Source organism: Hypomesus transpacificus, chromosome 16, assembly GCF_021917145.1.
Source record: "Hypomesus transpacificus isolate Combined female chromosome 16, fHypTra1, whole genome shotgun sequence".
Taxonomy (NCBI): domain Eukaryota; kingdom Metazoa; phylum Chordata; class Actinopteri; order Osmeriformes; family Osmeridae; genus Hypomesus; species Hypomesus transpacificus.
This window is the reverse complement of record NC_061075.1, coordinates 653,250-677,256: the sequence shown is the minus strand read 5'-3', so window position 1 is coordinate 677,256 and position 24,007 is coordinate 653,250. Positions and strand designations below refer to the sequence as shown.

General features: G+C 42.7%; 1 protein-coding gene and 2 long non-coding RNA genes across 8 annotated transcripts; 1 reads left to right on the top strand and 2 right to left on the bottom strand.

The window, feature by feature from the left end:
- Positions 1-145: 145 nt before the first annotated feature.
- On the top strand, positions 146-22,696 carry bcl6aa (BCL6A transcription repressor a). Of its 5 annotated transcripts, none has more exons than XM_047036872.1 (12): positions 146-2,982; positions 3,926-4,681; positions 4,788-4,951; positions 13,347-13,436; positions 18,041-18,212; positions 18,351-18,572; positions 18,670-19,629; positions 19,983-20,164; positions 20,291-20,458; positions 20,565-20,695; positions 20,864-21,001; positions 21,129-22,696. In XM_047036872.1, exons 3-12 carry the CDS (start codon positions 4,906-4,908, stop codon positions 21,270-21,272), a joined length of 2,253 nt encoding a protein of 750 aa, XP_046892828.1. In that variant the 5' UTR covers positions 146-2,982; positions 3,926-4,681; positions 4,788-4,905; the 3' UTR covers positions 21,273-22,696. The 5 variants fall into 5 exon arrangements, with proteins under 5 accessions (XP_046892828.1, XP_046892827.1, XP_046892826.1 ...); XM_047036871.1 differs by having other exon boundaries at positions 146-3,994; positions 4,544-4,681; XM_047036870.1 differs by lacking the exons at positions 146-2,982; positions 3,926-4,681; positions 4,788-4,951 and having other exon boundaries at positions 13,079-13,436.
- Positions 6,456-9,629, bottom strand: LOC124478571. Of its 2 annotated transcripts, none has more exons than XR_006957251.1 (2): positions 7,470-9,629; positions 6,456-7,226 (listed from the first exon to the last, which is right to left on the bottom strand). It is a non-coding gene; the product is annotated as an uncharacterized LOC124478571 (long non-coding RNA). The 2 variants fall into 2 exon arrangements; XR_006957250.1 differs by having other exon boundaries at positions 9,078-9,629.
- Positions 22,697-22,726: 30 nt separating the features above from the next.
- On the bottom strand, positions 22,727-23,857 carry LOC124478569. Its single transcript, XR_006957249.1, has 3 exons — positions 23,782-23,857; positions 23,555-23,629; positions 22,727-23,345 (listed from the first exon to the last, which is right to left on the bottom strand). It is a non-coding gene; the product is annotated as an uncharacterized LOC124478569 (long non-coding RNA).
- Positions 23,858-24,007: the final 150 nt, after the last annotated feature.

Below are 24,007 nucleotides of genomic sequence, written 5' to 3'. Positions count from 1 at the left end.
CACTTTATACCTATATATATATATATATATATATATATATATATATATATATATATATATACCTATATATACTGATTTATCTGGTTGATTTGACTGCTATATATATATATAGCAGAGAGCAGTCAAATCAACCAGATAAATCAGTTTGGCATTGCATTTTTTTTTCCTCCATCAATTAGAATTCATGTCTAAACAGGAATTTCAGGTTTCTCATGTATATTTTATGATGTCAAAGAGCCAGGATGTTTCAGGAAACCTCAACTGATAGACATGCTTGCCTAAAACATATTTAATTTTAAATTATGCAGCCAGTCCAGTGATCTTCCACCTTTCTGCAGTCATTCTTCTATATTTGGAATCATCACTAGAACCATGACATTTTGATGAAAATAAGAACTGTCATTGAACTTAGGCTTCTGTGTACAGCACAGTTTAACGTAGCGACCCAGAGTTTGGAAGTCACTGGGACAGTTCTGATAGTTTCTATTCCGGTGACTTATTTAGCATCTATGAAAGTGTGTGGCAGTCAGAGAAAAGACAGGTTATCCAGAAACACAAACCACAGACTGTAACATCAAGAGAAGAACAACAAAAGTAGAAGACAAGCTGAGGCACACTACAAAAACCATGTCTTCGAGCAACTAATCAAACAACTCCCGATCTAGATCTAGACCTCTGATTATACTAATGAATTCTAATTCTAATGTTTCACTATGTAAATATTCATTAATATGGCGGAAGGAGACAATCCGCGCCTGCAGCAGTGGTTTATGCGTTCTCTACAGGAATCAGAGATGATCTGTACTAATGCGCTTCATCAACCTGTGAGGAGTTGATTGAACAAGAGCCTATTTTGCTTTTGTGTGGCGAAATCAATTTTAGGGGATGATAATGTCACCTAGTTCTCGTTCAGACATGGTATGTGGTGGGGGTTTATGTTAGTTTTTTCAATGCACAACAAAAAGCAGAAAGCAAACTACAAAAGGTCTCAATCACATGGGATTCCCTATGGGCCGCAGCGTATACAGAGAAATAACACCGGCTGGCGCGTACCCCATGCAAACGTGGTGTGTGAGGAATCAAATCCAAGGATCCCTCGCGTGATGTTGATTGTGTAGTGGTTTACTTGGATAATAGTTAACGGTAGCTGAGCTGTTTTTGGCTCGAAGCATGCTGATGGTAGCAGCACTCAGGGTGAGAAATGGAAATTGACCATTACAAGCTTTCAGAGCTGCAGTCTTCTGGTTGCTCCGCACTGTACAGGATTTTCTCTCTGGCCCGTTGCCAGTCACAAAGTGTGTTTTTCTATCGTGGAATCCCACCACACGGTGGCATGGTTATTTAAGGCCTGCAGTGAGAAAATATATCCAGTTATTTCGCAATCCAGCATTCCAAGAATTCCATCCTTAAAAGGGAGGATGATTCAAATTCCAACAAACGTTAAGTAAACCTTTAACTAAGGTCATTGACGTTGCTGACCAGTAAGTGTGAAGAGCAGCACTCAGAAGGTTACAGGTGACAGGGTGAGAAAGACGGTGCTCGGTACACTGCTCTGACTACACATCTGGGTCATGCGAGGAAAACCACATAGACTCTGTCAACCTGATCTCCGATATGCCTACAATGTGTTCACAATTCCTCTAAACCAATCACTTTGTTACTCTTTCTCTCGGAAGCACCCGCAGCCCTCCAGGGGAGCAGTCCGCCGAGAACAACATGATCCACGGCAGCGAAAGTCACAAAGGTTTTGCGTGGGAGGCCAAAAGCTTTCTCACAGTGAAATGATTTGGCTCACTCCTACCAAGTTTCTGTGGAACCGTTGGTCTCTCAAAGAAATTCCTTGACAGGTAGTCAATTGCAAAATGTGTCAGCAAATTTCCGAGTTGTAGACAAATAACGAATTGTGTTTTTAACACAATTCATCCACAGGGGTTTCGGGCATTACTATAGTGGGCAATTATCAATTAATCAAACGATTGGCTAAGCCAGTAGCCGTGCATTACTTCATTAAAGTAGCTCACAAAATTAGTATTACTGTATGAACAGAAACACAGACCCACATTTAGAGAATTTAGGGCCATCTTCGTTTGGTAATAAGCTACACATGGCCCTTTTAAAAGCATGTGTCTGTAGAAAAAAAGGAAGTTCAGATGACTGAATCTATTGTCCTCCTGTTTTGCATATCGACTTTCATTTATGACTTTTCATTTTATCATCATCAGTGAAGATTTTGCATAAAAAATATTGTCCCATTCTGAACGTGAGCAGTTCACTGCATTATTTTCCACATCCTCATCAGACTTCATAAGTAATATAATTCTGTAATTCGAGCACATGCTCACATTATCATTGAGTCGTTATCACTAGGAATATCCATGCCAGGACTGTCGGTATCGTGATTCTAACACAATATAAAAATACAACGAATCCTTGAATGTGCGCAGACAGAGCTATCACTTGGAATTATCTCTCCCTTGGCCCTCTTTCTCACAGGACCATTATTTTTCCCTCCACTGTAAATGCCAGCCAATGCAAAACGGCGAGATTAAGCCCCTCCCTGACCTTTATTACTACAGATAGCTGCCTCCCTCTACGGTGTCAGCCGGCTCAGAGCTGACACGAAACAAGGTTAGTTCACAGCAGTGAGTTAGATTACAGATCCACGCGATAAACAGGTACAAATGACAAAGAAACATGACCATGAACTGACATTATTATCGGCTACCCCCAAAACGGAAATCGAACTCTCTAAATAAATAATTGTAGCTCCAGGAAAAAACTGGTTCACAACAATTTTGATTTCTATTTAAAAGATAAATGTTTCTTTAAAACACCCTTGACCACAGTACTGGACGTGTCACTACCCTTTTGCCCAAAGAGATGCCATGGCTGCCAGCTGTTTCAACCCAGTGGAAATGACAGTATGAGCGTATGTTCCAGTTGGGGATCGCCTGAAACCTAAATATCCCTCCGATGATTAAGGTCACTCACTCACTCTCTGCACAAGCCATCCTGACACGGGGAGAGAAAGGTTTAATAAACAAACTGAACTATACATCACATATCACTCTGTCTGCATTCTGAATATTTACCTAAAATAAAAATTGTATATAGTCAGAACTGTCATAAAACCTCACAAACAAATCTGAAAGCTTCACTATGCACGAGGGTTACGTGTGTTTTGAGTGAGACAATGTACACTTAGGGAGCCAGGAAACAGCCAGGCATCCAATAACCAAGGTGTTCTCTGATACTACTGGTCATCTCAGCCAGTTAAACATCCACCAGAAGTCAGAAACAGGCTGAACAATTGGTAGCTACTGTGGCAGTAGTGTATATATTACACAGGAAGTGACCCCATGTTGGCTTTTGATTATGTCAATTCAGAGATTAAGCTGATCCATGTTAAGGTTGATCCCTGACCCTGGATGATGGGATCAACAAGCATCTCATCGGTCATTTGCCATCGGTATATAAAAGCATTTACGTTGACTGAGGATTTTTATGTACTACGATTGGATGTATAACGATTGGGACAACTACTGTCCAGCACAACACTTCTCTCTTAAATGTGCCTTAATGTTAGATGACGTGAGAACTTTGAAAACTCTGGGTATTTTGACATTGTATACTTAAATCGTACCCTTTCTCGTCTGACTCTTGTTGGTGCACTGTGTGACCTCTCAGAAGTCTATGTTAACCTAGATATTAATTTATACAAAGTAAATAAATCACAATAAGGTGTAGCGTTGACAGTCTTGCCTACTATGCCTTATAAGCATCCCCCCCATCCCCCAAAATACTAGTTACCAGAAATGTATGAGTTTATTAGATGATAAAATGTGCTTCCACCCAAGTTTAAGGTTAAACATGAAAAACTACAAACTTGGATCTTTGCTTATTTTTCTCTCTTCCTCCTTTTCAGGATTTGCTCCCCAAATTCTGCCCAAACTGCCCATTGGTTGTTCCAGACTGTGGGGACATCTGGAGTGATGTAATGCCACCCTCTCCCATACCCTCCACCCCCTAACTAGACAAGTTATAAAGAGCAATATCTAGTTCCATGGATTGAGACCAGTTTACGTAGATTAATGCTCTAGGACACTGAAATGTTTGTTGTATAAAAGCTCTGTTTATAAAACAATGTGTCATTGCCGTATATGAAAGGCTGTAATCTGACAGATGGGTCCCAGGTCCCTGGGCTGCGGCATATTAAAGGCGCTGGTAGTCCAAGGTTCAGAGTTTATGTGACTCAATGGGATTTTAGATTCCTCCTTATTCAAACGTATTATAAAAAAAAAAAAAAAAATGGGATTATTTCACAGGCTGTTTAATCTCCCCTCTTTTTTGTTGCAAAACTGAGCTGCCCCCATGGTTTTAGCATTCATGGAAAGTGGAGCGACCAAACGCTACAATCAATGAACGCTAGAGTGCAGTCGGCCTATCAGCTTAGAGCGCCAGTGATGCCCTGTGGACCGTTTCACTAGCGTGGAGCGCGCTCAGTCGACTTGACTCACTTCAACCCTCTGCTGCCGTTGCCCAGCTTTTCTAGAAGCGTTGCCATCACTGCCAGGAAGAAGGTTCCTCCAAGCCCTCTTCACCAGCAACACAGAAACACGACACACTTCAGCCTCGAGGACAGCTGCGTTTGCCAAGCTTACTCTGGATGTCTCTCCGCAAGGTTTGAGCCCCCTGACATCCAGTTCTGCATGATCCAGCTTTGCCACGCTGTTAGACGTAAGCTTGCGTCTTTCTTCGCTGAACCCAGGATTTCTTCTCTTCCTCAGGGTGATAACTGATCACTGCTGATAACTGACCCCCCAACAAAGGCATTTTGGACTCAGACCAGACCTCCAGAACTCTGCTCAGTGCTCTGAAGTCCAGATTCTGCTCTGCTACCTGGGGATGACTACAAATCCCATGATGCCCAACTCCTTCCAGCAGAAACAAGGTGAGAATTCCACTGCACACCTCTCAGACTAACTGTAAGTGAAAGAATGGGTTCTCATCTTGTGAGTTTCAGTCACGCACTTCATGTGAAATAAATATATTCAAAAGAAAATTAAATATAGATCTTTATCCTTCGCTGTGTTTGAAGATAAGCTTTGGTGTGTGGAGAATGACCTCTGATAAAGATTGCATCACACATGTAGATGTTACAGTCTGTGTTTCTATAAGGAGATAATGAGTGACATTTATCATGACAGGAACACCAGAAATCTGCAGTGATCCGAAGACAAAAATTGTGTGTGTTAAACAGCTCAAAGATATGTTGTGAAACTACACCACTGAGTAATTCTAACAGATCTACTAAATATATATATATATTTTTAAATTAAATACAATTTCTCTGCTCATTCAAGTGTGTGAACAGAGTGAATCTTTGTGATAAAAAAAAGAATGATGTTTCTTGCAACGTGTAGCTTGATACATTCTCTTGACATGTGGAGACTGTGTAAGTGTTACAGCATTATTAGACTAAGAAAAGTTTGCTGAATTGTTAAATTAAATTAACAGTATCATATAATTAATTTTAATGTAGTAAATTAATTGTGAAAAACATTAAGCGTTGGAGGGCTCCTCTGAGACAAGAACTTGATCTGTCTTTAGAAACAGGGAGTGTGTACTATGGACAGACACAGAAACACCAAGTCACTGTTTGTGCAGCAGACACTGCATCCAAGACTCATTGCACAGTCAAAAATCAGTCTCTTGAATAATACAAATAATTCAAAATATATTTTTTATTTTTATTTATCACAATTCCTTCTTAAATGAGCATCAGTAGAAAGGTTTGAAGATTTATAAAGTGTAAGTCTTCATCTTGGTGTTTTCTAAACCACGATTATTGTTTTGTTGTTATTTGCTCAAGTCAAACTAATAACTCCCAAATAATTCACTGCCACAAAGAAGCATGGGTCCCTGCCAGTATCTGAATCATCTAGACTTGCTGAACTTTCCATATTTTTGACAGTGTTTGTTGATTTCTAGGACAAGCATCTATCCATGTCATTATCAACAATACTTCACCTAGTCTCTGATGAGGCCATCTCAGGGGTCTGTGCTTTTAGAAAAACCCTCTCAACAGTTCTGTTTAGTTTGTTCTCTACTGAAGGGTAGGTTTGTTAACCAGTGAGTGAGAACCCTTGTTATTGACTCTTCAACATGGAGAGTAGCTGTAATTAGAACCTTATCAGGACCTGCAGTTGATGCTGGCAGCAGCTAATTTGTACAATATTGAAAAAATAATAAGAGACTCTTGGTTAAAAAATGACCAGATTCTAAGAAAGACTGTTATTACAATAATATTTGTCAGGGTCAGTTCTCTGATAACGATGTTAAAAGTTGTGGAAGTTGGTTTGAAAATCCATTCAGTCCTAGTCGATACTGATGTCTGTGAATATAAACATGCCATGTTCTCACAGGGATTTCTTACAAGATATCGTTCTCTCTGCAAAAAAGAAATATAATTTATTGTTCTCTTTTCACTTTATACAATTTTTCCACGAGTGTGATCATGATTTAATTTGATGAAATACAATATTGATTTTTCATTGCTTAATCAAAATAAATAAACACCATATCTTTCAGAAATATGCAAGCAGATGGCAATGCATGATGGCCCCTATTTTATATCGCCAATCTTTTTGGAATCCTCCCCCAAAATATACAAATGAAACTTCTTAATTCCAACTACTCATGTCAATTTGATATGTTATAAAACATACTTTTCTCTCATAGTTGAGTCCATGGAAACAGAGCTGGAGTACTTCCAAATGATTTCAGGTTTTTTTTCAGAGAGAGAGGGTAAAGAGAGAGAATGAGAGAGAGAGTGTGAGTGAGTGAGTGAGTGAGTGAGTGAGAGAGAGAGAGAAAGAGGTTGTTTTCTGGGGCTTTGAGGGAGTGCTTTCATCCTGGCCAAACTCCCTGCATCCACTGCCTGGGATGAAGCACACCAACACACTTGCTTCAAATCGCACCACAAGTATACTAATGGCCACTGGACAGGCATGTGATACAGAAGTCCTTCTTTCCAGATATCAAAGTCTAAATGGTGTTGCACATGTGGCCTTTTTTGAAATTTAGAGGATAGATCCCTCCGATGGGGTGACCTGGCCACTAACCCAGTGTGTGTTGTGGTGGTATCAGACACTAATGCAGCTCTGGAACGGTGTTGCTGAACAGCTGTTTCAGGTACAACAGGTGGATAAAGCAGGAAAGATGATCTAGCGAGCGTAAAGAGAGAGAGAGAGAGAGAGCGAGAGAATGAAAGAAAGATTAGTCTCAGATTGTGTACCAATAATGTTTTTTTATTTTTATTATTACTATCAATCCATTCAAAACTTTTGACCTTTTGTACATCCATCGTATTTATCCATTTGATCCCTATTTCACAATGTTTATCTAGTGCAGATTATAGGAAAAGTACAAGACCACAGAGGAATGGGCGAGGGTGTGGAAGGTCATACCTGAAGCTGTTTCATTGTTTGGACAGTAATGTTGGCCTGGGTTGGCAAGTCATAGGGGCTCAGTGGTAGCGCGTACCATACGGGCCAAGGCCCTGAAGCTGAGGTTCAAGTCCGCCCCATGCCATCGTCTCTCTCTGTCTCTCTCTGTCTCTCTCTGTCTCTCTCTGTCTCTCTCTGTCTCTCTCTGTCTCTCTCTGTCTCTCTCTGTCTCTCTCTCTCCTATGCATCCGTCTCTGGCCAAAAGTATACCTTTACAAAAAAATGAATACAGAGTAGTGGAATATGAAATGCAAACATTTTAGGAAAGTGGTATTACAAAATATTGTGTTTGCAATTTCAGATTTATCACCCGTACAGTATGCCAATACAACAACTAGGAAATTGTGTATTCTGTGTATATAATATATATATATGTGATGATATATATCTGTCACATTTGATTATACAGGTTGACCTCCCCTTTGATGATTGAGGTAGAATGAAGTTGAAGTGATTTAAAATGTATTCGAGTATGAAAGCTATGCCTTATGAGTTTTTATTTTGTATTTTAAAACACCTCATGCGACACGATTAATAAAAGTGAAGTGCACCCAATCTGCAGTTGCCAAACTAGAGCTTTTCCTCCCTAAGTCGAAATAAAATCTACGTTACCCTGGAACCGTGATCGTCAAGCGTTTACAGCTCTGAGAGCAACATGAATCTGTTGGCCGGGCAGTACTACAGAAAGGGGGACTAACTATGGAGAGCGCTCTGATTGGACGAGAGAGAGGATAGCAGTAGGGTAACTGGAGCTGTTTGTTTACACTGTTTCTGACTCACACCTCAGAAGAACATTTAGCCCGAAACCCCGGTCAAGTGTTTGAAAAAACAAAACAAACATCGAGTACAATGTCTTGTTTGTTTAAAACACTTATCTAGGCTATTGTACGTGGTATTAATTATACGTTTATCTGCAGCTGATCCTCTGCCAGTCCAGCTGATTATCTTTGAGCACGTGAGCAGCACAAGAGCAGCTTAGCTCTCGAGACTTTGAACCGCTCGTTTTTTCACCCTGCGCAAAATGCTGTTTCTATGGCCTCTATGGCCCGCGAAGGCTTCAGAGAGAGCACATCATGAACGTTTCACCGTCATGTGCACCTTTTGTAACTGAATAATCATCCACCAGATGGCATACTGACAAGGGGCCTCTGGTGAGAAGCGTGGAAAATTCCATGTAGTTTTTGACTGTGCTTGCCTGCATTCCACCTCGCAGCGCCTCCCTTAGCTTTGCCAGTGTGAGTGTATCCACACGGCTCGATTCGACTGAACTGGTTTTCATTCCTTTGCTCTCTTTGCTAAGGTCGCGACGGAGCACGAGCACGTTGAACACTGGAATTTGGGAGCGTCAAGCTAGCAGTGTGCCAGGAACATTATGAACTGGCCTCAACAGGGAATTTAAACATCAACATACTTTTCTGAATCACTTGAAGGCTTATGAGAGCACCCGTGTCCCTCATCATTATGTGAATACTAATGTATAAACAACAACAAAAATCTGTTAAATTTGATTTAGTGTGTCAAACTTCCTTCTCTGTTTTGAAAAACATTGGCGGTTGTTTCATAACTCACATGCCTCACAAATGCCTCCCCTGGTGCTGTCACTGTCAGGGCCAAGTCGTTGTCTCCCCCTCAACAACGCCAGGTTCCCCAGAGGCAACACCAGGTTCCCCAGAGGCAACAGTAGTACAGGACGGCTGCTTGAGATCCCCCAGATAGACACCTTCCCTGTGTTTGCTCTACTCTTCCACAGCAGTAACCGACAGCCCTGATGGAAAATTCCTCAAGTTAAAAAGTTCACCAGGTCAAAGGGGCTCATGTTTCGGCTGTCCATGCTGGAGTAGAACACCAGTCAGTTCTGAAAGGAGATACTTGTTGACCCGACAGTCACAGTGATGGGTGAAGTGAGAAAAGAAATGACGAAACTAGACGTTTCTAAATGGAGACCAGCGCTCGGCGCGTCTTCACAGAGGTGAAGAACGTCAGCATACAGGCCTTCTCACCTTCCTGGCTGAGTGGAAGCAGTGTAAGCTGCAAGGCTGGCTGCATGCACTGCCTTCTGGCAGTGTCGAGGGCTGAGAGTCTGAGACAGAGAGAGGGGGGAGAGAGAGAGGGGGAGACGGGGAGAGAGAAGGAATGAGAGAGGGGGGAGTGAAAGAGAGAAAGAGACATAAAAAGATACAGAAAGAAAGAGACAGAGAGAGAGACAGAGAGAGGGCGAGAAACAGAAAGAGAGGTTGTTTTCTCAAGGAGAGTGGTAGAAAGCCAGGGCTGTGATGGTAGAATACACATCTAATTAATGATGTGTGATATTAAACAAAACCCGACAAACCACACCAAGGATTTGCGCTAAAGTCCCCCTCGAGCACAGACAGTGTCTACACACGCTAGGTGACTCCAGTCCCAGTTAAAACATCATCTTAACATGTTGTTAGATGGTAATTTGTTCATGGCTGAATCTAACTCTGAACTGTCTCCTAAAAATAACTTAATGACTGAAATTTCTAAGCAATTACTACTGCTTAGCAACAAAAGTAATGGCATCTGTAGTAAACAGGTTCAAAGATGATCTCAGAACTGCATCCGCTAAGCCTATAGGTGATCAAATTCCCCTAAACCAGAGAGTGTGGTGTGCATGTGACTATTCTGCCGGGACAGAATGAGTTTAGAAGTGAGAGAGAGAGAGGGGAAAGAGAGAGAGGGGAGAGAGAGAGAGAGAGAGAGAGAGAGAGAGAGAGAGAGAGAGAGAGAGAGAGAGAGAGAGAGAGAGAGAGAGAGAGAGAGAGAGAGAGAGAGAGACAGAGAGACAGAGAGAGAGAGAGAGAGAGAGACAGAGAGACAGAGAGAGAGAGAGAGAGAGAGAGAGAGAGAGACAGAGAGACAGAGAGACAGAGAGACAGAGAGACAGACAGACAGACAGACAGACAGACAGACAGACAGACAGACAGAGAGAGAGAGAGAGAGAGAGAGAGAGAGAGAGAGAGAGAGAGAGAGAGAGAGAGAGAGAGAGAGAGAGAGAGAGGAAAAAAACTTGTTAACAACAAAAGCCATTCTTTTTTCAAAGAAAGGAACTGAGAAGTCCTGGCTGTGTTGTAGCTAACAGCATATCTGTTTGGGTTACAGCCTGGTTGCATCATGCCCAATAGACCAGAGCTGCTTTGCGTTCACTTCTTTGCTGACAGTGAACACTGAAGTTGGCAGAAATTTGCTGTGAAACGGGCAGAAACAAGAGAAAAGTGTACAGATTAAGAAAAAAGTAGTGAGGCAACTTCTGGCCCTCAGGCTTTTGTCAGTGGGCATTTCTATCCAGTGACCCACACTGGGTCTGGGATGAGATCCTGTGGTAGTTTTTCACTCTGTCAGATCTTACCACAGTATGTGAAAAATGTACAGTGTTTTTTCCCCTCTGTTTTCCCACCTGAATCCGTGTTGCTGATACTTGTCGGTTTTGATCACAACCCCAACTTTGACTGGTGAAGGCTGAAACATCCAGCATCTTAAAGAGGGAAAAGCTCAACTCTGTAAGAGGAGGAATGCTTCATGTTTCTGGTTCTACGTTATATGTGGTCAGAGCCACTAAGAGTCTCTGTTATACAATCAGCATATATACAGCAATACCTCCAAGGAGGAGCGCAAGGTCCAGATGAGTTTGGGGGGGAGTGGGCATGGGAGGAAGATATCATAGATACGTCTTTTTTTTTTTTACAGGTCATATTACTAGGATCAACCTGACCCACTGTTGATAGAACAGCCATGGGCGGTCAGGGTTTTAGGGAAATGTTAATCCCTCCTCGCAAGATGGGAGGCTGGGGCTGGATATGGGAGGCTGGGGCTGGATATGGGAGGCTGGGGCTGGATATGGGAGGCTGGGGCTGGATATGGGAGGCTGGGGCTGGATATGGGAGGCTGGGGCTGGATATGGGAGGCTGGGGCTGGATATGGGAGGCTGGGGCTGGGTATTGATCAGCTGGTCTCCGTTGGATCCACACTCTCCAGCCTCCGTAAGTGGGTCATTTATTTTTGTTGGGAATTGGTTTAGTAAAAGTTTGCCAAGGTTTTGCAGTAATTATCTCATCCTTGTGTAGCCTGGCCCAGCATGGGGCCTGAGTAAATTACACATCTCTCTCCAAACTCCTGGATGGGTTTATGGCTGTGCATTATGCATAACAGTTCTGGAGCGCCTAAAACATCCCCCAAGTGGATTGAAATAAAGTTGACGTTGCTCTTTGTTTGGAGCCCAACATAGTCTTTCTTTGGCTGAATTGAAGCTTGTTGTAAAAGCGTGCGTTTTAATTATTTTGGAGACGTTCTTCCCCCTTGGTTTGTGAACACCTGGGGCGCGGTGTTGGGACATCATTGAAGACGGGAGGAAAGCGCACAGCTTCCGGAGGGAGAAATCGTTTACATTATAACATAATCACATGCCTCTTCAACAGAGGTGGGGAAGGTAAACAGTAACTCCTTCTGAAATGATGGCTAACATTGATTCAAGCAAACTATTCAAACTTTTAAACTTTACAAACATACTTCTTTCTTTCAACATAACTTATTTAGATAACATCCTGCATCAGTTGGGGTTGCAAGTTTAGGAGTCAAAGGTGAATAATTATCCCAAATGAATAAGATTAGGAATATGTCCACAGTTCAAAATGGTAATCTAAGTCAAGGCCCAGGTTAATTTCTGACCATAAAATGTGCATAAATTGTAATTGAAACAATAATTGAAGCCAATGATTTTCCACGAGAAACATCTGTCAAAACTGATTGACCTTAGGTGAAAGTATTTCAAAAGTTAAAATGTTTCTACAAAACAAATTTTAACCAAAGTTACTCTCATACACACATCTGAGTTAATGCTTCTCAGATGTGTGTACCTAAAATATTCCTTTCCTGGTCGTCTATTGTTAACCCACATTCACTTTCTATGATAATTTAAATAATGGGAACAGTAAAAACTTGTCAGTCAGAGCAGGGGTTGATACGATCTTCCCCAAAGGCTTTCAAAGTATGTAGGTCATTCACTTGTGAGCGCAGTAGAATCAGACTGAGCCCTTCACTGCCTCAATGCTTTGGTAATGAAACACACTTGACAGTAGGCTAAAGACAATGCAAAGCGAAATTCCCACAGGTACTGGTAAATCTTGCCTGTACACGTTTTTCAGAGATGGAAAAAAGCAGACACTCTTAATCACCTGACATCCTGTGTAACCTCTGCTCTCAAAGATGAGCCCACACATCGTGAGTGAGGCGGAGCACAGGCGGACTATTTATAGAACAGGCCTTCCTGTCTTCACTGGTGTTCACCTCTGCGTTTACCTCAGAATTGGGTATAGCTGTTTCAAACAGCAAGAACACAAAAAAAATCTGTTTTGGGTACAGAAGCTCACAAAGACTTGAGTGACATCACTACCTTTGGGAGTCGTGCTTGTGTGTCTGACAGGAAAAAGTACAACATTGTAATTCACCTGCAGAACAAGACTGTTACACAGTTTAAGGCACACCACTGTAATTAACACACAACACGTTACTGAGTTTGCTAGATTACCCTTTATGTCCCCCAAAAATACATACGATCAAGAAAACTAACAACAACTTATTTAAATTCTGAAGACCGTTTTATTGATATTTTGAAACACTTGAATCCAGAATATATGTAATCAATAGATAGTGCAGCTTTAAATAAAAAAATAGTTCACGCATACTGCAGACATCAAAACTAATTAAGGACTAATAAGTCCAGGTTCATCAAATTGATGTGTCACACCAGATCAATGCTAGGCCTGCACTTTGCTTTGGGTGAACTCTCAACCAAGATTCATGTCTCCACATTTGTCTCCTCAGCCCAGCACATGCTCCTCCTGTACCAGGGAGCGAATCGGATGCGAGAGGACAGCCAGGCCCTGGTCTGGAACCAGCACAAACAACCCCTGGGTTAGTATGACGGGCCTTGTGGCAGCATAACTGTTAACTGGAGGAACACAAACATTACATCCATCTCCTCCTGCTCTTAATCTCTTAATTCAATGAGAACTGTGCCAAGCGGCCAGTGAAGAAAATAAGAAAAAGAAAAAAAGAAATGTCAATTTACAACTGACATCAAGAAACCTGAGGTGAAGTTATAATTAAAAGAGCTCCGTTTTTTTTACTACTAAAGCCAGTTAGTCTGGAAAGACAACATTTAAACTCGACAAGTAGCACGATGAACTCCTTCACACCTACAGCTTCAAGTCATGATCAGAATCCTTGAACACTCACTTAAAGAAGCTTGTGTTTATTAGGTACTGAAGTATCCTAAATAAACCATCTGCCATTTAATACCGTATTCATCTACTGTTGGAATTTGCTAACTGGAAATGAGAGCTATGCGTTAGTGTCAATCAACGTAAATATTTATAGAAATATTCAGTCATATATATATATATGATATATATATATATATATATATCACTTTTAATAGGTGTTCGTTTAGAAATAACACCTCAGTTTCACAGACTCAGAAGCACAGGCTTCCCCAAACGAAATGTGTCTAAGGAGGAAATGTTATAACTAAATGAGCTGCCCAAAGTAACCCAACTTGGAAGGGTATTATGTTTGTGGAAAGATCGTGCGCTTAGCATTGCTCAGAATTTAGGACGTTGGCGTGTGTGCTTTAAACCTTTTCAAGATCGGCTGTTTATTGCCCATGTTGGGTTTGTTTATAACGCAAAAATTTAATTCGCCACCAAGAAAAGCCGTTTACAATGTAATAGGCCAAACCGCACAAACAAGCACTGTATCTTAAATAGGCCTACGCTGGCTACTGTTTAAAGTCAGTTAATTGGCTCAAACTGTATTAAAGAAATTGTGCCTACAATAGCCTATGGGAAATTACGTTCATGTTGAGTAACCTACCCATCCGGTTAGACAGTGTAGCGTAGGCTACCAATGCTGAGGAGCGGTTAATGTAATCTTAATCAGTGACTGAAATTAAAATAGACATTAACTTTCATTTTCTCGTTCACTCAAAGGGACAGTCCGATTATGTGCGACGTTGTGCGAGGGCCTCGTGTCGGACCAGTGACAAACAGCTGCTCCGGGACTTGGCCTTGACACCTGACATATGAAACAGCTACATAAAACATGTCAGAATTCAAAACGGTAGCCTACTTTGGGCAGTGGAAGTCTGCCACGGCACAGGCCTCTGCTTGTTGTCCCAAAACTGAACTAACCTATAGAACGGGAAATACAAGACGAGGTTAGCCTAAAGGTTAAGTTCACCTTTATTTATTTAAGCAGCCTTCTCCAGGCAGTACGTTTTGGCCCACGACAATTCGCTATAAATCGGTTACTTTATAGGTTACTTTAGGTTACTTTATAGCATACTACAATAGCTGTATTTTGTAACCTCATAGGTTGCAATAGCCTATTCCGATTTTGATCAAGATGGAACACCGAAAACACAGAGGTTTAAGACGAGTTAATTCATTTAGTAAAGTTGCCTCGAGAAATGCAATACCGCGAATGGCATCATGTTCTTGAACTGCATTCACATAGTCAAGATGCTAGACTACACACGGCGGGCGTCCAGCCTGCCAGAAACATATTTTATCACATAAAACTGACAACTTTTCAAAAGGCACTATAGCCGAATTACTGCGTTTCCAATCGAGTCTTGGATGAGAGAGCCTTTCCAAAAACAAACCCACGATGATTTACCAGCAATCCACAGAAATGAAGATACAAAACAGGAATAGCGTATTTGAGCCCTTCTCTGCAGGAGAAACAAAAATTCATAATTTCACATAGGTCTAGGATAACCGTGTCCGAGTCTGCTCCAGTAATGTGTTGTGGGCAGGCTTTGCCAGTGAGTTTATTACAGGGGAAACACAACGAATGGATACGTTGCTTATGTCATTGAATAGTAAATTAGTTCTGAGAATCTCGGATCCTCGGCTCAGGGTATTGGTTGTTAAGCCAGCTCGTCTGCCCACGTGATTGTCTAGAATGGACGGTTCCAAAAAGAGGGTGAATCTATTCCCACCACAGTATATTTCTCCCATAATCGTGGAAAATAATGTGTTTTTAAAATGTATTCAACATTTCACTTTCTTCACAAGTGTTTATAAACGTGTAATGTATACTATAGATTGAAATTTAAATTCGAGAGAGCTGGAATGTTAACTTTTTGAAAAACCCTGCTCAACCCAGCCCTCGGAAAATGGTATGGTCGCAGGCTCAAATTCCGAGAATTGAGCTCGTCTGATTCTTAGAACTGGGGTTCTTAGAAGTGGTGATGCAAGAAGTTTCTAGGAAAGCGCTACCAGGTGATTTTTTAAATTCCTTTTTTCCCTCTGTAAATATGGCGCGAAGCTGTAGGCTCTGCTGCTCTCCCGGTGCTGGTGTGGTTGGAGTGACAGTCTGTGAATGTATTTAAAAATGTTTATCTAGGTGTTTGGTGGACAGTGAGAGCCGTTAATACTGAGTGTCTGGGTTTGTGACAGTGCTCTTGACAGATCCTCTACCTAATGTTAGGCTTTCTCAGCGGCGGTTTGCTGTTAGAGGGCTGGGTGAGCGCGCTTGAAACCGGGGGTTTTAAGCTGTGTTCCGCTCGCAGTTGGGAGAGAAATTAGATTACGTTGAGCAGAGCTAGCAATAGCGGAGGGGTGAGCTGGACTTCTAATAATAAACAAGACGCTCCGGGTTTCTATGCTCCAAAAATTACTTACTCTGAAGTTGAACATTGATTTGGGCAGATTATTTCTCCGCTTCCACAAGTGTCATTGCCATGTGAAGGAGTAAAATGTAGAAGTTCTGTTAATCAGTGGGTAGTCTTGTTTTGATAACAGGTTGTTGTTTTATTGGCAGCTATAAGAAGGTTAGTCTGTTGAGATAGTTATGGTTTTACAATGACGAGCAGACCAGGTTATCATGCAACTCGCTGTCTATATAATATTTGTATTGTGTTATCACGCACTTGTAAGGAAAGGGACAAAAACATTGTTGCCTGCCCTGGTTGTGAAGCGTTTAAGTGCTCACATTTGTATCCGCGCGCAGACCGCTGTTGGGAAAGGGAAGATCTTGGGACACAAACTTGATGAATTGAACTTGGCGACCGCATCTCCGGTTGTCCTTGCCAATAGTTTATTGATCGAATTAAAGGTTAGGCAACTTTAAGTGTAGTTTGAGATCGTGTTTTGAGTTAGGCTAAAGGGTTGTTATTTTGACAGACAAGTTTGGCTGACAAGAAGTAGACTCAAATGGCAACATTTGAAAACATGATGAAACGAAATGTTGGTAACATCGCGGAGGACACTGAACATTTTGCACAGTTGTAAAATATTAGTCTACCTTTATATAGTCTATCATAACATGTTCTTTTCTTATAAATTAGACTAGTACGGACGTTTCCAGTTGCAACTTCAGACTTGGCATTTAAGGATACAATCATAAATCATTGTCCTGTAATGCAATACTGTTCTTTCTGGACTACAGCCAGTTCGTACCCTAAATGTAATAATATATGTATACGGTTTAATTAGCCTAGTTAATAATTGTGGTAGAAGGCTGCAGCCATGTAAAATATTTCAAAAGGTGTGTTAAACCTGTATGCCTAGTTGTGCCACGGTGAAGATGGTGTTGGTGGTGAAGTTATATTCATAAACTCCAACATGTGCCGAAAACGCGTGGCCAAGTAAACCATGACATCTTGCGGTTGGAGAAGAGCGGCTTTATTGTCAAGGAAGACCTTGCAGTTTTAATGAAAAAAGACCTTCGCTTTAAGTTTATTAAGCTAGTTTAAATCATGGCAAGAAAGAATGTCTGTTATTGCTTTCGAACTGTCGTTATAGGCTATTGGCACTAAATCGTAAAAAAAAGAAAAAAAAAGGCTATAGCCTACCTCAACTTCTGACTAACTTCTAACAGGATGAACAATTAAGATGCATGTATAGGCTACATGCAAGATACACATGTTAAAGCATATGTTTGGATTTAAAATAAATCAAAATTGGGTTGGTTCAATGTCACACTATTGTAATGAAGAAACGATGGGATGATGCTGGGAAACACGTTAATTTTTGATCTTGGCCGGAATGCTCGTCATACAGTATATTCCAGGTAAAAAGGGATTATGCGCTAATTAAGGCCTACATCATATTTAGGCACAGATTAGGATTTTTCAATTCCTTGATGTGTTTAATTTACTCTTGCAAAGTTAGGCTATATTCGGGAAAAATCTGTTAATTATGTTTCTTCTTGGCGATTTCATGTTTTACAACTTTGTTAACCCAGGAGTGCATGTTGCCACTAGAATGGAGAGCGCCAAGTTTCATTTTTCTAAATAAACAGCGCCGCCCGTTGGAGAGTTTTGATAGAGCCTAATAAGTTACTGGGCTACACTGAAATCTAGTCTTAATGTTATGAGACATTCACGCCATTAGTGTATTATTAAACAACTTGTCGGTCCTCTTAAGTGTTTTGACACCGGACTTTGCCCACGTGTTTTACAAAAAAAATAACCATTATATATTTGTATGGATTCTTTTCCCGCCTTGCAGAGCTTGACAAAATGGCTTGCGCGGCAGACAGCTGCATACAGTTCACGCGCCATGCCAGTGACGTTCTGCTCAATCTGAACCGGCTGCGCAGCAGAGACATCCTGACGGACGTCACCATCCTGGTCAGCAGGCAGCAGTTCAGGGCACACAAGACTGTCCTCATGGCTTGCAGGTGTGTGCCCGTGGTCCCAGAAGTCTGTGGTCTCAAATGTATAATTCCTCATGCTTTCCAGTGTAAGTGATTCATATTCCTTCCTTCCAAACCCCTCTCTCTCTCTCTCTCTCTCTCTCTCTCAACTCCCTCTTTTAGTGGGCTGTTTTACACAATCTTCACCGATTCCCTGAAATGCAACCTAAACGCCATTAGCTTGGACCCCAAGGTGGACCCAGAGGGCTTTGCCATCCTGTTGGAGTTCATGTACACGTCCCGGCTGACCCTGAAGGAAAGCCTGATCATGGCCATCATGAACACCGCCATCTACCTGCAGATGGACCACGTTGTGGACACCTGTCACAGATTCATGAAGTCAAGGTAGGCAGATCAGGACTTCAGTTTAACAGCTGTGTTAAAACTGTTAATCATTGGGTAGATTTTGATCACATTACTAACCCTCTCACCATCTCCACAGCGATCCGACCACTAAACTACCCAGAGACGAGTTCCTGGTCAGCCCCTTGCTGTTGCCCCAGGACATGCATGCGTACCGCCCCCAGGACGTGGTCGACAGCCTGCCTGGCCGTTTGGCCCCCTTCCGGGATGGGAGATCCTACGGCTCCAGCATGTTCAACAGTGTCAACACTCCCAGCAACTACCATCTCTACGGCCAGTTCCCCATGCAGGGGTTCCCCTTCCCACTCTGCAAGCTGACCGATGCCAAAAACGCTTTCGCCGATCTCTCCAAGAGCAGCATCCACCACAAGCACTGTTCTCCCCCGGACGCCGGAGGCAGCATGAGGGTGGAGTACAGCCGACCCTGCCACACCTCCGCCTACTCCTCCTCCTCCTCCAGGGAGCCGGCCAGGGAGGAGGAGGTGAGGAGGGAAAGCCATGAGGCAGTCGGCCAGCTGGCGGTCGCGGCGTCCAGGAAGCAAGGCTTCCCGGGTCTGGCCCACGAGGCGCTGAAGGAAGTGGGGAAGGAGCACGCGCCCCAGACGGAGGAGGATATGAACCACCGGCACTACCCCCTGGGGGTCTCCTCGGTCGGACGCAAGGGCCTGATGAGCAGCCCACAGAGCCCGCTCAAGTCTGACTGCCAGCCCAACTCCCCCACGGAGTCCAGCAGCAGCAAGAACGCAGGCCTCTCCCAGGCCACCCGCGCCCAGGCCCCGCCCAGCACGCAGGACCCCAAGGCCCGCAACTGGAAGAAGTACAAGTTCATCGTGCTCAACCAGAGCGCCAAGGAGGAGGAGGCGGGGGGTCCTGGGCTCCGAGAGCAAGGCCTGCTCTCACCCCAGCGCCTCGGTCTGACTCCCTACCTCCACCCAGGGGACGCAGAGCACCTGGACCCCCAGACTTCCTCCAAGATCAGCGGGCACGGAGAGGACCTGCCCGCCCCTCAGGCCAGCCGCCTCAACAACATCATCAACAGGTGAGCTCCTGGGGGACACCTGTTCATCCTGTGGTTGTCTTTGTAACCGGGCCAAACATTCTTGTCATTACACAACTTGCAGAACTGTTCAAACTTTGAATTTCGGTATTACAAAACAGAATATTGGTGTGGGTTTGTATGTGGGTGCGCAATGACCCGTTTCACTAGAAACCTCTTCACTGTTTTAATTGTTTTTCCATAGTAGCATCCTTTTTAAGTGTTAAAACTAACCTAGGGGCTATGTTTTATTCAAATCCACTGGCCTACATATCTGGTGTCTGTCCCTGCTGCATTTAAGACCGTCCCGTGGAACGGTGCGTCTGACACAAAGCGCTTGTTGTGTCTCTCTCTAGAGCACTTGAGGGATCGCAGCGCAGCGCCGACAGCCACTCCTCTCTCTACATGAGCCACTTAAAGTGCTCCTCTTGCGGCTCCCAGTCCCCCCTGCACTCAGAAGTCTGTCCCAACACCTCTGCGTCCCGATTGGCCGAGGAGATGGCAGAGCTTCATTCAGAATACTCCGACTCCAGCTGTGGTTGGTTGATTTAAATTTACGGGGGCGTTGCCTCCCGTGGTCCATGGAGAGCACATACTACAGACCCCTCAGACTTCTTTGACTTATTCTTTTCCCCTCTTCCTTCCCCTCCTCATCTTCATCCAGAAAACGGCACTTTCTTCTGTAACGAATGCGACTCGAAGTACGCAGAGGAGGAAGCTCTGAAGCGCCACATGCTCCAGATGCACAGTGACAAGCCATACAAGTGTGACCGGTGCCAGGCTGCCTTCCGCTACAAGGGAAACCTGGCCAGCCACAAGACCGTTCACACAGGTACTGGAGGTACATCCGGGCAGCGGCCAGTTCATCTGCCTTTGAAGACTCAGTCTCTGTCTCGTGTTTCACTACTTGAAGTTTGTGTATATTTCTTGTGTTCCAGGAGAAAAGCCGTATCGTTGTAACATCTGTGGTGCTCAGTTCAACAGACCAGCCAACCTCAAGACCCATACACGTATTCACTCAGGAGAAAAGCCATACAAATGCGAAACGTGCGGAGCGCGTTTTGTACAGGTGAGTTCCCCGCAAACAAACAGGAAGAGAGGGAGGAACTGTCTTGAACTTACTAGACCTACTGTTGGTGTGCTGTAGCACCTTGATTAAGTTGCAGGGTTCAAATCCCCCTTTTACTGTACGCTGCTTTGATAGGCGCCTACTAAATTAAAACCTTGTGGTCATCAGGTCGCTCACCTCCGGGCTCATGTGTTGATCCACACGGGGGAGAAGCCGTACCCCTGTGAGATCTGTGGGACACGCTTCCGTCACCTGCAGACGCTGAAGAGCCACCTGCGCATCCACACGGGAGAGAAGCCCTACCATGTGAGCACACACACGTCTACACCTTAACCTGAACTTCCTCATAACACACACACCTTTTTTACTTCACATCAAACATTCAACTCCAATAGACTTATAGATACAAATTAATGTTGTGCTTTTTCCTCAGTGTGAGAAATGCAATTTGCACTTTCGCCACAAGAGTCAGCTACGATTGCATCTTCGACAGAAGCACGGAGCGATAACCAACACAAAGATCCAGTACCGAATGTCCACCTCGGACCTGCCCACAGACCTGACTAAGGCCTGCTGAGTGGCAAAGGAGGGCAGCCATATTGACCACGGCATTCAAAGACCCCCACTGCGTACAATCATCCAAAACTGTAGTGCCACACTGTGTTGATTTGATGGGATACATGGGCAGTATGCGCTAAGTACACGGGTTTCCTCAACATGTGAACATAGAACCACATCTGGTATCTTAGTCACTTTATTGTTTCTATATAGATATAAATATATAATTATGCCGGCAGTGTTTTGAAGCTTTGAAGGTACGTAATATAAAGCTTTATTTTGTTGACTAAAGGATGGAATGTAAAGAGGAAAAATCCAGTTTTTGAGGATGAAGTATTTTATATAAAAGAACTAACTTTTTCTGAAAGTATTTGAAAATTTTGATTGAAGGGTGGTACTATATTTTAAGGTAACGGAAGATTTGGCTGTATATAGAATTTAAGACATTTTCTGTCTACATGTGATACCATGTCGAGTTGCCACTTTCGAAGTGAGGAAAAAACTGAGCAAAAATTTGACAACTTAATTGGTAAATTAAGTGGCTGAAATGAAGAGAATGACTGCTGCTCTTTGAAGTGGAAGAAATGCATGATTCATTACTACTGTTGCCAATAGTTAACGTTCATGAACCGGGCAACTGCATAAATATCGTGACAATGTGTAATATCTATTAGGTTGCTCTCTGCTGGCAGAGCCAATCTATGATTAAATGTTGAAATATGCATTTCTGCTTTGGTATGACCAAGAAGATATTTGACTTCAAACGTATTTGTATAGATGTGGTTTTGTTTTAGTTTCCTTTTTTGGTAAGTGAAGGTTTACAGTTTGTCGTTCTAGAAGCTAAAGTGAAGTTGTATAAATGTCCAAAATTGTGTTTGTACATACACTGTGTACTTAATGTGCCTTTCTATCAGGTGGCTGGATACCTTTATGTTCAGGCTTCCTGTTAAGGTACAGCTTCATGACGTTACGTGTCCAAGGTTTCTTTGGGGGTGTGTGTGTTTGGGTGTATATTTTTTAAAATGCTTGTCTCCAACCTTAAACCGTGCAAATCATAATCGCTCAACCTCAAATCTTCTGGATTTAGTTTTGGATTAGGCTTTTTCTACTGCATTAAACTGTACAATCTTAGATGTATGAATGTAAAATAAAAGGTAATGGATTTCTATGTATTAATTTGAGTGTTTCTTGGGTAAAGAAGTTCAGATCAAGGAAATGCAACTGTAGTACAACTCCCTAAACAGACTGAAGAGGTTAGGATTTATAAACATTTAACATGGACTTAACTGGCACGGTACTATCAGTCAAGCTAAAGCTGTAGCGGTTTCATATAAAAAGGGATATTTTCAAAGTGGTCATGTTGGTTTACCTAACCTCTTCTGCTCACCTCTGTAATGTCTCCCTGTTTTGTTTTTTTACTCTGTGAAAATAAAGTAATTCATGAAAAACAAGCGCCCGCTTTTCATTCCGATCAAACATTTATTTGCAACCATCCATGTTGACAGTTTTAATCTCCCCAAACTTGAGAAAATAATTTGTCTTCTCTATCGTGGCTCAGGGTAGTAACTTGTATTCCACCAATGTGAACGCCCTCAGGAAGAGACTAATCCTAGTTAAAGTAGATGCGTAACTATGATAAATGCATTTACTGTGACATCTCAATCATGCTTATTAGCCAAACCCCCAAAACGTGTTCTCAAGGTCTCATGATGTTACCGCAAGGTCCAGAGGAAATAATAAATTTTATTCTCATGACAACGGAGCCATTGACTTTAAAAACATATTTTTAACCGACAGACGGTCTGACAACATTACAATACTTGAGCAAGAGAGATTCTGGGTGAAAGACCTCGATAGATTCCTCTACCTCCATCTGGGTGCGGTCTGAGTCTAGAGAATCGAATGGCAACGTGTCATCGAGGTTCGCTGGTCCGAGTCTCAAGTGCTGCTCTCTTTTGGTCGATATCTGTAGAAAAGCAACGCTGTCAAAGACTTCACCTCTATCATTATATGAGCGAGAGACGAATACCTCTTCATCTGAAAACTCTCCTGATGTAGATCTAGGTGGAGAATCCCCGCAATGCTCACCCATCTAAGAAACGGCGGTAGTGTATTAGTTGTAGTAATGTATACGTTTAATTTCAAACTAATGGAATTCAAGTTGAGAAATTCACAAACGGGACAATTCGTTTCCCGGTAAAGAAAAAAACCGGTAAAGTCGTTCAAAAAGAAAACTATACCGGTAAAACGGGGACGGGTGGCAACACTAGTTCAGGGCTTGCTAAAGTAGAAGGTCCTCACCTCATCACCTACAGCTGCCGTGTCGGTGTCATGTCTACGCTTCTCTGTCCGTTCACCTTCGGTAGCGCGAGGCTCCTGTGGACCAGAACACAACCAATTAAGCTTAACCTTTACACAGTGTGGCCGCATCAATAATATAGACACTTGTTACGTCACATATGGGTCAATATCTGCCTCTATATGCTAATTACTCAATATCGGACAAACATATTTGCAGGTAGTCTTACCATGGTGTCAGTGCTGGACTTGTCCTTTCTGGGAACAGGCGGGAACGGGGAGGATAGAACCGACAAGATAGATGTTGCATGTAAGCAATTACCATCCACTTAAATAACGTACACCTGTGCACTTGTGACCTCATATCCTGTGAGTTTCACTAGCCTATCTGATAGCTTCTCAGATACTCCATAAGTCAGATGTAAAAAGACAAGTATCCATAAATTAGCCCTCACA

Coding starts and splice junctions, on each gene's coding strand:
- bcl6aa (XM_047036870.1), top strand. CDS start 13,259: ATGTGTCACACCAGATCAATGCTAGGCCTGCACTTTGCTTTGGGTGAA. Junction 18,573..18,669: donor CACAGATTCATGAAGTCAAG/GTAGGCAGATCA, acceptor CCATCTCCACAG/CGATCCGACCACTAAACTAC. Junction 20,696..20,863: donor GCGGAGCGCGTTTTGTACAG/GTGAGTTCCCCG, acceptor TGTGGTCATCAG/GTCGCTCACCTCCGGGCTCA.